Below are 13,702 nucleotides of genomic sequence, written 5' to 3'. Positions count from 1 at the left end.
TCCTGAGGTTTTTATGAAAACAAAGGCATTTTAAAAACCCTTTTTATTTTTTTGGGGGGGGGGGGGGATTTGAAAAGAAATAATAATTTATTGTATAAATACAATGAATTCATAAGAATCCATTGTAAAAGTTGAAAAAAGCCCCTACCATGAATTTCTCTGTCTTTAGAGTGAGAGCCCTGCTCATGACGCTGCCTGTCACTCTAGCGTCAAGTTGGATGGAAGCACCTGAGAGGGGATTTCCTTTCTGTGCTTTCAAAGTAAAATGTAACTAAAAACTTCCGGTTACCCTGGTAGAATAAATGTTATTCATCTTTATGACTGCATAATCTGGAAATCTAACAACTTAGATTTCCAGATTAGATTTTCATTATGGTGTACCTCTGGGTTCTGTGTGGGAGTTGTTGGTTTGTTCTGACTTACATGCTCCCTCTTCAGCATACTTTGAGCATTTTTAAAGTTGTATCATATTTCTCATCAGGTCTCTAACTGAACTTCTCATATTGGTGATTAATAAAAAGTTTGATGCTAAAAAAACAGAAAAACTACCCGTAGTCCATAGCCTCTTATGCCAAATTATTCTTCAAGAACCTTGGGGTAAATTTTGCTCTGGTTTTACCTTAGATAGTCATGTCCAGTCTCTTGTTCATTCAAGTTTGTCATTTACAAAATTTTGCTGCATTAAGTAGTGTCATCTGGAAATTGTTATTAATGCCTTAGTTCCTTCAAGGTTGTGACACATTATTAACTTGTCTAAGCAAAGCATCATTGGACTGTCGCAAGTTCAAAAAGCTGCTGCCAGACTTCTAACCAAATTACTGCACTCATGTCAGACCACATCTTTATGCAGCTCCATTGACTCCATCCACTCAAGAGTACGTTACAAGTTTTCACTTTGAATAGTCCAGCACCAGCGGCATACGTCTTGCAACACTTGTAAGAGGTTGGAAACTAAATCTGAAAGACTTTTGATCAGTAGCACCAGGACTTTGAAACTGTTCTTTTTAGTTTGGTGTCTGCAGACTTTTGTCTTGGTGTATATCATGTATAAACTGCAAGAGTACCTAAAGAATATTAATTGTTTGTTGTTCAAAATGAACATGATACAGGTGGAAAAGTCTACAAATCCAACAAACAGGGTCCTGTGTTTATGACTGCATTCACAAAATATTGTTCCACAGCATCTTGTATTTGTAAAGGAATGAAATAGTTCCCAGTGGTTCTCTCTGAACTGGTGGAAGTCAATGCTCCATCAACTGTATACTGTTCCCAGCGCTTCTGTCTCCAGAGACTGCCGCCAAAAAGTTAAAGAGCTCGATACAATTAATTCACCTCAGACCCTCATCGCCACCTTTGTTTATTTGTCCTTTCTCAGCGTTCTCGCCTTACATCAATCCCTCCATCCCCGCCTCCTTTCTTGATCTCCTCCTCTGACCAGCTGCCTTTCCCCTAAAAGAGCGGGGACAACGCCTCCCTTCCTCACCACTCTCAGTCCCGCAGGTATACCAGAGATGCCCGGGGAACACCCTGGGCCAAGAAAGACCTAGCATCACCTTACGGCCTCGCTGAAAAGTCCTCTTTCTAAAGCAACAAGCACAACACGGGTCTCGCTTTGAACAAAGGACCAATGGAGTCGAGGGACTAGAGCGCCTTTCAAAGCTTTGTGCCAGATTTAAGGTCGAGTTCAGGCAGAGACTGGGACTGAGAGCAGGAGAGGAGATTGGGGATACACTGAGGAAGTCTTCAGATCAATGGAGAGAAAGTTGACTGGAAACTGTCCAACTAGAAAATAGACCTAATCAGTTGATCTAAGGATAACTTCAGCCACAAAAATTAGAGTTGTTAGAACAACAGTCCAAGCATTTACAAGAGTTTTAACTAAGAATGGTGGGTAAAAGCCAGAGTAACCAGACAAAGCCCTGGGGAGAACATGTAAGCTCAATGTAGAAGACCTCAGGCTGGGATTTGAACCCAGGACCTTCAAGAATAAGTTGTATTTTTATATTTACACTGATGTCATTGACTGTTGTGGTATTGCTGATATCAGTCACCTCATGAGGCCCATGTTGTCCGTTCTACCAACTGCACCTTGGATAAGAAATATCCCAGAGGAAATTTGAATATGTTGAACATGTATTGTTCCAAAATAAATTACTGATTTGTTGTAAATACCTCCCACAAAAGAAACAGATCAAATGCATTAATAAACTCCCAAAATAATAACCGAAAAATAAAGTTATAAATAAGCTGGAAAAAATTGTCTATAAACGTTATGAATTTTACTTGATATTTAATTTTTTCCTACGGCTTAAAAATGACTCAATATTGCGACGTGCCTGCTTTATTGCGAATGGTCGACAGATGGCGACATAAACTTGTTAAAACATTCTTTCTTTCTGTTCTTCTAATATTATTCCATTAAGCAATATTGTAAGGGTGTATGTGTAAAGCAAAAATAGATCAGAACATTCAATAGAATCATCTTCTAAAAATAAAAACACATACACTTTTTAATATTTTATCATTTTTAATTAATGTGTGTTAAAGACACATTGTTAATAACTGTTTATTAACTCATAATATTTTTATTTGATCGTTTTTATCATCATTATTTAAAATTTTTAGTGCGTTTACAGTAAAACTCAAAAGTCTTAGCTCAGAGAAAGTAGCGTGTTTGTTGATGTTTTGTATGTGTGGACTGATCCTTTGGAGGCGTCGCATACCTGTCAGACCGCACTGAGGGCAGCACAACAGGCGCGTTGTGAACATTGCGGAAGGACTGCATCCCGACTTCTCCCCTTCACACTTCGAGAGTCAGGAAAAGTTTATTTTAGGAGGAACACCGTCGACTGGCAGCTCAGAAGTCACCCGCCTACGGAGGCGAGCTCTCCCCAGAAATGGCTCAGGCTAACATTTCAGTGACAGAGAGCCAGTTCAGGTGTCCCATCTGCCTGGACATCCTCAGAGACCCGGTGTCCATCCCTTGCGGACACACCTACTGCATGGTGTGCATCAGCAACTACTGGGACCAGGCAGACTTGGGCCAGTTCAGCTGCCCACAGTGCCGGGACATCTTCAGCCCTCGACCGGTGCTCCGGAGAAACACGGTGCTCGCCGAGGTCGTCGAGAAACTCAAATTGAGCGAAATGGTCCATGAGCCGGAACTTTACCTGGGCGAAGCCGGCGAGGTGCCGTGTGACTTCTGTCCGACAGAGAGCAAGCTGAGGGCGGGCAAGTCGTGCCTGGTCTGCCTGGCGTCCTTCTGTGACATCCACGTCCTGCCGCACCGCGAGGTCGGACCTCTGCGGCGGCACAAGCTGGTGGACGCGGTGGAGCGGCTGGCGGAGAAGCTGTGCGCCCAGCACCGCCTCGGTCTGGAGCCCGTGGGGAGCGGCTCCGACGCGGAGGCCGAGTGGAGCGGCGACTGCCTTCTATGCAAGGCTGACCAGGAGGAGGAGGAGCGCAGGGCGGACACGCTGAAAGCCAGGAGACAGGTACCCGGTTAGACGGGATGAGGAACAGGGGCGGTCGAAGAAAGCTTTGTACGGGTGTTTTATTCTGGTGGGTTACGGTGGAGCAAGTCAAGTGGATGATATAGTTACAGTAGTATAATAAAAATAAAAGTTAATGGTTTCAAGTACGAAAAATGATCTAAAATCAAATTCAAACAACACTAACAGATAACAAAATCATTGTTATATATATATATATATATATATATATATATATATATATATATATATATATATATATATATATATATATATATATAAGATAATTGTCCTGTACCTCCGTGCTTCGTCTTGTATTGTTTTTCATCACATCTCATCATTTATTAGCCTAAATTCAGTGTACCATAAGATAACTTAAAACTCACAAATGGTCATATTGAGGGGATTTTGAGCATAAACATAAATAGGTGTGCTGTTAAGAATGATACATTAACCCATTGTAGCCCCTTTAATGTAGATCATATAGCTTATGACTGATACTTAAATGCACCATCCTGGTCCAGGTGTCTTCTGCAGGATTATGATCTGGCCCTAAAATTCCACATACTGAAGAGGAGAAACAAATGCTGGATTATTAAACTGTAGTGCTTTTATGATCTTAAAAATGAAACATTTCCCCCCATTTTTAACTCATTATCTTAAAAGCAGAGCTGTTGCATTGAGTGTCCACCACTTGCAGATTTATTTCCACACTGTAAAATGGCAGATTTCAACCAGACACAACTTTGGATCTTTTGGTGTTCACTCTTACTTCAACAGTCAGAAGCTCACCAAGCTAAATATCTTAGATGTAAACAGGGTGAACCGCCTTTAAAAAACTGCAGCAAAGGGCTAAATGTGTGCACCTGTCATAATAGGTGTAATTTTAGATATTTTATGGGAGAACAAACGTAGGGATGTCCTAATTTAGTCCTCGGCAGAAGTTGCATTGTTACAGAAAATGTGAAAAAGTATCCTCTTCTGTTCTTTTCTTTTTGTTTTCTTTAATTGTAGGAATCTGAATCTTGTTAAATTTGATCTCTGAACATATATTTGTTTTTCCCATGTGACTGTAAGTTAGTACACTCAACATTTCCTTAAGGGCCAAGCTTCAAATAATACAAAAGTTGCAAATGGATTGTTTACTGGATTCTTTGGATGAATCCACTAAATGGTCCAGTTTAGCTCAGATGATGGCCTTAGCAAAATCTGAATTATTGTGTCTAAATGCGTTTGAAGTTCTAAGTCAGTGGTCAAGAACTTTTATATCGATACTGATGTCACTGACTGTTGTCTTGCTGATATCAGTCACCTCTTGGTTTGTCTGGTGATCTTTCAGCTCCAGCTCCAGGAATCCCAGAGAACGGTTCAGGGAAGGATACGCACCGGAGAGAGGGACCTGGAAGAGCTCCAGCAGAGCTTGGAGTCCCTGAAGGTAACAAAACCATCACTCACACACGTGCACACACACACGGTCCCCTTATTCTTTGTTTATACAAGGTTTCTTTGAACATCGTATTCCGTCAATGGCGAAGAGTTTCCAAGAACTTACTAATTATTTATGTCAAACCGAAGTCCCGAGAGTTCAAAATGTGTTTGTTTGTGCTTGAGCATCATCTGTCTAAGTGGTAGTTCTGAGAAATCAGCTGGCATGAGTGGAATGAACCTGGAAGAAATGACCTGTTGTCATCCAACACCTCCGGTCTCCTCTCAAATGGGGAACGGTTTGTGGAAAAACCTCCGTTTTCTGGGAGATGACCGAGCTTCAGCGAAGCAATCTGTTACTTCAGCTCCGAACACGAGATTTGAAAACGTTTTTTCATTTGCGACGTCATCTTTCGTTGGTTTTCAGTGGAATAAGCAAGTTAGCTGTAGCTGTCGGTCTTTAAATCGGCCCTGTGCCCCTTAATCCTCAGAGATCAGTGATTGGTCGAAACTTACTTGTGAAACCGATCTTATCTTAACAACAGTCACCCTGCTGCTGCCTACTTCACAACTTTGTTGCTAAATTCATTAACTTTTCAGACAAAAAAAAAATCAATGTCAAGCAAAATCAGAATCGGCAGGTCAGGTTTTTTGGGGGGTTTTTTTAAGACTGTTGCACCCATAGAGTTTTGTCTTATTTATATTTTTATTTCCTTTTTGAACAGCTTAAAACAGAACAGACAAAATATGAGGCTCGGCTCAACATAGAGTTACGAAGTTTATTGTTTTAACCAACATTTTTAACGATGCCACTTGTCAAATTGTAAAGTCTGTTATTGGTTTTCACAGCTGTTGACGTGTTTACCATTCTGTTGGAGTTTTTTTCATTTGTGTTCATCATGTAAAGCTCGTTGAACTGCTGTGTTAATGAAATATGCTGAACAAAAAAATTTGATTGACCAACCAATATTTATTGGAGATCATTTGCTAAAAACTTTGACTTTAAATGTCAAAATTAGGATTTTGTTTCTGTTTGGGTCCCAACTTTTTGCCCAGTTTACTGTAAATTCAGGATTTTTAAATACCTGCCTCAGAATCTCCTGCTTTAGGATGCTATAACATTTTTATAAGATACATAATTTTGGCATCATTTGAATATTTTCTCTCACTAACTGTAGTGAAACCTATTTTAGTTTTATTATCTGCTTAGCTATCTAGCTGAATGACAAGCAGTATTAGAGGGTTACACAGCTGAGCAGACACATAAAGCCTGCTCTCCCATATCTCACTCACTCAGACATCCTGTTTCAATTCAATTACTGTATCATTTTTCAGTGCAAAACAAATTTATGTCCTTTATTCTGAGCAACTCGGTCTTTCGAGAAACGCCTTCCCTCAATCTTAAAATCTAGGCATGACTTTTATTCCTCCCCAAAACAACAAATTTAGTTTTTTTTATTAATTCATTGGAAAAAAATATATTTTATGCTTTTATTTGTGTCATCTCTTAAAATCTGGATTATGTGGCTTTATTTCATCCTTTCACTACACACAGTCTCATGAGTCTTTTTTCTTCTTTTTTTTTTTTTTAGGTTTCGTCCGCAGCCGTTCTAGAGGAGAGTGATGCTCTGTTCGCTGAGATTGCTCACCGCCTGGAGAAAACTAAAACTGAGGTGAAAAGTTGCACTTCAAAGTTCTGGGTTTGTTATGACACTGCAGAATTACCCAACACTAGAACTCAGGGTGTCCAGGGGTATTGATACCGGAAATCGGTCTGATGTCAGCCAAAAAACACATATTGGATTATATGGGCGAGCATCTAAAATCTCCATCTCTACCCCGGCATTTAGTCCGCTCCAACATTTAATTCTGTTTGAGTAGTGTGCACCACAAAATAATGTATCAGGGTATCCGCACACCGTTTAAATGTCATATATTAAGATCTTAAGACATCTTAGATTAATATTTTTAAATGCAAGTATATTGACCTTAAACACATTTATCACAGGTCTTAAATTTGGTTGTGGCAGAAATATCTAGCATGGTATATTTGATGTAGTGTTTTTTTCCACAAGATCTTTCTGTCAGGTTAAAGTTTGGGTTGCCTGCACACAAATCTTCATCCTACGTTCTGTGACTGGAAGCGGTTCAGGCTACCGCTAACTAGCTGCCAACACAATGCTAATGCAAATTTATCACCAATTTATTGTCTTTTGTACATTTTTGTTGCAACACAGTTCTTAAATTGAATTCATAATGGTCTTAAAAAGTCTTCAATTTGAGTTGGTGATTTCTATGGAAACCCTGTGAATGACTCGTGCTGTTATCGTATCGGGTCAGTATCGCTATCAGCCGATTCTCAAAGCTGCAATATCAGCATTGGAAGGAATGACAGAGCTCTAAATGCAAATGTGTCCTTTTAAGTTTAGATAAAAGTTGAGGAAAAAAGTTTCTTTAAATAAATTAAAACCAGGAATTTTAATTTGTTTAAATGCTTTCAATAATCTGAAACAGCTAGATACAAGACAGTTCCTGAATATCATTTTTGAAACACTCTGTATTTTACGTGGTGGATTTTCCGTGTCTGTGTTTTAGGTGGGAGCGTTGCTGGAGGCGAAGGCCCGAGCGGCGGCCAGCAGACTGGAGCGAGACATCGCACTTCTTGAGACGGACCTGGAGGAGCTGAGGAGGAGAGACGAGGAGATCGGCCAGCTGCTGCGAACCGAAGACAACGTCCGGCTGACACAGGTGATGGAGCGAAAGAGGGAGGAATCACTGGTATCAAAACTGGAAAAAAAAAAAAATCAATCCTCGGTTTTAGGAAATTAGTTTTTTTCTTTGGAGAGACAGAAGAAGTCTGAGCTGCTGCTATCTGATCTGGATTGCGGTTTGTGGATGTATTCCAGAAAACAATAGGAGCCGATTCCGAGTAGACGGTTTCTGGAAACGGGTGACGGCAGCATCATGTATGTCCTTTTACTAGGAAATGAAGGGGGCCACTGGGAGAAACTGAAAACGCTTTGGAAGTGGGAAAAAAATATTTGAGCAATAAAAATAAAGCCTAAAATCAATAGAAACACGATTCGAGACATTGAAAAACATCTATTTCTTAAAAAGTATTACTAGTACATATTTTTAATTATTTAAATTGAAATAAAACATTAATTATTTTTTATTTTAATATACTTGATATATTTGTAGACTTTTAACTTGTAATTTATTTTTTTATTTAACTTGTTACTATCCATCTATGCACCAAACTTTTTTACAAAGTTTTTTACGGGAGTTGAAATTCTTGAAAATGCTTGAATCTCCTGTAGATTTGGGAAGTATTTTATTTTTGTATAATTTCTTCAAAAGTGCTTGATATTCAAACTACACAGTTTTACAGTAAAGTGCGATCTAATGTTTGATTAACAGCCTAAATTTGGAATGTGTTATTTATAGTCAATACATTTTTTTCTCACTCTCTGCAGTCAAATTAGACCAAACTTTTCTAGTTTTATGTCAGGTAGAATCACTAAAATTATTTCTATTTGTTAAATGCCAGAAAACTTAATAATAATTTTTTAGAGATTTTTTTTGTCAGGTGCACAAGGTGTAAGAAAGACATTTCAAATCATAACATTTTGTTATATTTTACTATATGTTGTCCCTACTGTAGAATGCATAATGCAACATATTATTTTATTTTATGTTATTAACAGTAATAAATTATATCATATAATAGTGAATTGAAAGTGTTCCTTAGTTCATTTGCCTTTGAAAACTCACCTTGAAAGTATTTGAATTTTACTAAGTGAAGACTGTATAAACCCTGTTTTTTAGCAAATATTGAAAAGGCAGTTTATTTTTTTCTGAAGATGAGGATGTCATTAGGGACTGTACAGGAAACGAACTCCGCCTGAAAGATTTTTTTTCTCTAACAGAGATGCTCAGACATTAGGAGGAACGGATGAGAGGAATAAATGAGTCAGTGAGGTTTTACCGAGGGATGGGACAGGGCGTAATTTTCCGCTCTCTTGTCTTTGCTTTTCCACCTCAGGCGGCCATGCTGCTCTGCGTCCCCATCGCCGCCAATCGGCCCTCCGGGGCCTTCAGCCTGGCCCCAGAGGCCTTCAGCGACGCCAGGAGAGCGCTGAGCCACCTCCGCAGCTGCATCGAGGACGTCTGCAGGGAGGAGGTCGACAGGATCGGCCGCGCGGGTACAGAGGAATCACCCGCAGTGCCAGATATAGCATTTACGTCCTTTTCCTGACCTCTGACCCAGCTGGCTCATTCTCTCTGTCCAACATGTTGTTTTTCTTCCAGGTAATGAGAACTGCGTCCCTGCCAGAGAGCTTGTAAACGGTAAGCTTAAGTAACGCGATCCTCAGATGCACCCGCACACTCCACCGTGTCCTGCCCTCCGTGGGAGAGTCGTGTCTGAGGTTTTTACATGACATTTAACGCTGCAGCCCTTAATTAATAATGCTAAAAGACAACAAGCATGCAGAGCCGGATCTTCAAGTATGCGGGGCCCCTGGGCTGCATCCATTTTTGGTGCTCTGTCCTCTAAAAATGTCATTTTTATCAATGGAAATTTCAATACATCAGAGGTGGGTAGGGAAGCCAAAAAATTTTACTCAAGTAAGAGTAGCACTACTTCAACATAGTTTTATTCAAGTAAAAGTAAAAAACAGCCGTCCAAGAAATGACTAAAGTAAGAGTAAAAACAGTATTTGGTAAAAAGTCTACTCAAGTACTGAGAAACTGATCAAATTATTAATGGCTTATTGTTTAAATATTACATCATCAGATGGACCAAAATATAAAGCTAAGTGGACATTTTGGTATTTTACGGACCAAAATAGCAATAATTAATTTAAGTAACAAAAAAATAACAAAATCAGCTAAAAGAATATTTTTCCAAATCAGTTTCTTTCAATATAAAACTTATGAAACTTTAACAAAAACTGCAGGTGTGTGTCTGAGTCTGGTGAAGTTTTGGTTAAAACATGTTTGTTGTTCTTTCAGTGCAAAGAGAATCCAGAAATTTTACTCAAGTACAAGTAGAGATACTTTATAATAAAATTGCTAAGTAAAAGTAGAAAGTACAGCCATATGTCATGTGATATAGGCCATAAATTATATTATATTCATAACGGTCTTAAAAAATCTTGAATTTGAGTTGGTGAAGCCAACACAACCGTTGTGTGTAATTAGTTGATATTTTTGATTTTTTAAAATAAATGCTTTCATCTTTGTCATGTTGGGAAGGTGGCCAGAGTAACCCAGTGGGGAACTCCAAACCTCAGCGATCCCAATCTGTGGGGCAACAAAACAGCAGGGGTAAGTGGAAGATTAAAGATGTGTAATTCTTTCCGAGATAAAAATTCCTTTACAAGCATTTTTATTACATTCGTCTCTGTTTTTGTTTGTTTGTTTTTATATCAACTTTTACAGCTGTTCCAGTTTCGTTTCCTCTGTCCACATTGTGCCTGCAGCCTCCTGATCAGAGGATGAGGGCAGCTTTACTTAGATGTAAGGACTTTATTTGAATAAAGTGAATAAACTCGGTTCATGTTCACACTCAAACAGGAAAACTGGGATTCAGTTCAATAGTCAGTTGTTTTCGTCTGCCGTTTGAGAGGAAAATGGAAATCCTCATCAGGAAATTAATCAGAACCGTTTCCTGACTCTCTCCTCTCCATCTTTCCATCTTATTTACCACATAATGAGAATCTTGGTGGGAAATCAGAGAGCCCTCGTCTAGCCTGCCTTCAATAATGAATGACAATCATGATGTATTTATGACATTCTGGTTCATCATTAAGACCGGTGCTGCTACCTGTTCCAGCTGACAAGATGTCAGCGTAGCGGCACCTTGTCAGGCTTTAATAATTCACGTGGTAGAGGATGAAGGCAGAGCGAGCCTTTTGTCCTGTCAGTGTCAAAACGTCCTCCGAAATACTGGACGACTTTTCACATCTTAGCCTGGCACCGTCCTTTACAGCTCAGGAACAACGGAGTAAGCGGGTGGGTGGGGGGGCGCTGAGAGCTCAGTGAAGAGCCAATACAAACTATTGTTATTTTCTAAGTAAAACACTGAAAAGTGTGGCGTGCTTTTTTGAAATTTAGTCTGCCAAATACAGTGCATTAGTTGGTTCATTTTACAGATTTTTGGTCGTATCGCTATACAAGCTTTGCACATGTAGAGACTGAAATTTCTCCTTGAAAAATGGCTACTTTAGCTTTCAATTGGGACAAAAAGCAACAAATATTTCTATATTTTTCTTCTGCTTCACAATTATGTGCAATTATGTTGGATCTGTCCCATAAAATCCTGCTTACAAAATGTATTTTATTCACTTCATATTTGACAAAGGAAATGCAGACATACATGAGGGTTTTTTTACTGTTAAAGCTCAAATTTATCAAATAACAAAATTTGTGCTAAATAGTTCCAGTCAATAAATCCCGTCCGGCTTCTGTCGTTTCCAAATGTAAATGTTTAAATTAAGACTCGAATGCCTTTTTTTTTATTTGAAGACATTTGCGTTCCTCTAATCTGCTAATTTGCTAATCTCAGAGCTAATGTTTATCTTAGTGCTATAGCACTTTTTGCTAACGTTGAAAACATTTTGTGCACTTAACTTCTCCTACATTTATTTTTCAGGATAAATTCCAAAACCTAATTTACTCGACTGTTTTATAAACTTCAGTTAGTTTTGTTTTTAGCTAGCGGCGCCAAAGACATGATAACAGTCTGCTCATTTTCCTTTCCGAAATGTTTTTTTTTTTTTCTTTTTTGAACAGTGGCTAGTATGTGGCCCAATGGAACAATTTCTGGATTTCAAAGCCTATATTAAACCACATTTCCATAACTGAGCCTGATATGACTGCCTGTAATAAATCTCTCAGTGCTAAGTTTCCATCTGCCGCATTAGCTCATCTTTCTCCACCTGAACACCTGCCCCTCAAAATGTCTGTATTTAACCGTTATCTCGCTTTCCTCTCTGCTGTCCTCAGTTTCGTGTCGTCTCTCTTTGGATGCCAACACAGCCTACCCGACTTTGTTTCTCCTGGAGGAGCCTCAGGGCGCCCACTGTGGCGAGGACACCCAGCCCTATCCGCCCCACCCGCATCGCTTTGATTCAGTAGCTCAGGTCCTGTGCAGGGAGGGCCTGTTTGGCGCCGCCAGCTACTGGGAGGTGGAGTGGCGGGGAGGAGGATGGGTCGACATTGGGGTCACGTCGCTGTCAATCGGACGCAAAGGCGGCGGAAAGCCCTGCCTGCTCGGCCGTAACGAGAACTCCTGGCGGCTGCGGTGCACGCATACAGGCTACTCGGCGTGGCACGACAACCGCAAGACCACGGTGGCCGCCCCGCCCTGCCGGCGGATCGGGGTTCTGCTGGAAAGACAGAAAGGGTCCTTGTCTTTCTACAGCATGTCGGACACGGTGGTACTCCTCCACACCTTTCAGTGCCAGTTCTCCCAACCGCTGTACCCGGCTTTCCGCTTGGATCTGGACTCCACCCTGCTCATCTGCCCACACCTAGGAGCTAATGCTAATGCTAATGCTAGCACAATCTAAAGGTCATTATGCAACAGTGATGATCTGCCGCAGGAAAACACGAAGGAAATATGGCCAAAATAAATTATTTTAATTGAATTGAATGCCTGTTTCTGATTTTAATATTTAAAATCAGAAACCTGCTCAGAAGAATATATACATATATTTAAAATGCATTTTAAATATATTTAAAACATTTTAAATCTATTCAAAATATATTTTAAATATATATCTAAAATATATTTAAAAATATATATTTTATACATATATTTAACATATGACTTTATATTTAAATATATCATTAAAATCGGAAACATCATTATTGTTTTAACGCAAAATGCAGCCAAAGATTCGTAACTGCTGTTATCCAGTTGTAGATGTTAGCGGAGACAGTTGAGAGCGACTCCGAGAACACAAATGAAAAATTTGAGGAGAGAATTCAACAATTAAAAGACAAAGAAAAGGGTTATAATCCCATTTAGATTTTAAATCGTAAAGAAAGCAGCGACATCATGACGTGGCATTCTTTTTACAGTATGCGACAGCAGAAGAGATGAAAAGCAGCGGGAACAACCCAAGTTTACCAAAGAGGAAGAGAAACACAATGACTAACAGCATTTCTTCTAAAGAATGTAAATAACCTGTTTTTCTTTCTGCCGTGTACAGTCGAACTTTAAATAAAATAAACAGGTTGATGTGGAAAACATTAACGCTGTGTCAGATATTCTTTTATGTTGACCATTAAAACATGCTGTTTATAAAGACAAGAGGTCTATCTATGCTTATCAACAATATGCTACCTCTAAGAAAATATGAATTTGTTTTCATGAAGCAAAGTGGCTTTATTTGGGATTTGAACTGAGAAAACCCAAAATAATTACCCAGAATGCAACTGACCTTGGTTGCCAGGAAGGTTTGCTTTTTTCACATTTGTTTCAAATATTCTTACTAACCCAAATCATTCATCAAGCTAGAAGGTAACGGCAGACATGTTAAAATTAACTTCCCAAAATGTCTATACAAGCGTTTTATATATGTATTACAAATAAATACTTGTAATATGGAAAATAAATTAAGTGTCTCGATGGCCCATGAGAAAGAAGGAATGAAGAAAGAAAAGAAATGAGACATATTGATCCTGAAAGGAATCAGAAAAAGGAAATGAAAATGTGGATATGCTATTATGATGTGTAGAAAACATAATTTTGATTATTTCAGTATTTCTTAAGT

General features: G+C 39.2%; 1 protein-coding gene across 1 annotated transcript; it reads left to right on the top strand.

The window, feature by feature from the left end:
• The first annotated feature begins 2,585 nt into the window (after window positions 1–2,585).
• Window positions 2,586–12,618, top strand: LOC106957742 (E3 ubiquitin/ISG15 ligase TRIM25-like). The gene is made up of 9 exons (XM_015049190.1): window positions 2,586–3,494; window positions 4,831–4,926; window positions 6,509–6,589; window positions 7,512–7,664; window positions 8,962–9,121; window positions 9,228–9,266; window positions 10,176–10,247; window positions 10,362–10,439; window positions 11,928–12,618. Exons 1-9 carry the CDS (start codon window positions 2,898–2,900, stop codon window positions 12,491–12,493), a joined length of 1,842 nt encoding a protein of 613 aa, XP_014904676.1. The 5' UTR covers window positions 2,586–2,897; the 3' UTR covers window positions 12,494–12,618.
• Window positions 12,619–13,702: the final 1,084 nt, after the last annotated feature.

This window comes from Poecilia latipinna, unplaced genomic scaffold, assembly GCF_001443285.1.
Source record: "Poecilia latipinna isolate Pla-1442-1.1 unplaced genomic scaffold, P_latipinna-1.0 Scaffold932, whole genome shotgun sequence".
Taxonomy (NCBI): domain Eukaryota; kingdom Metazoa; phylum Chordata; class Actinopteri; order Cyprinodontiformes; family Poeciliidae; genus Poecilia; species Poecilia latipinna.
Note: the sequence above shows the minus strand (reverse complement) of the source record. Positions and strands in the feature narration are given on the sequence as shown.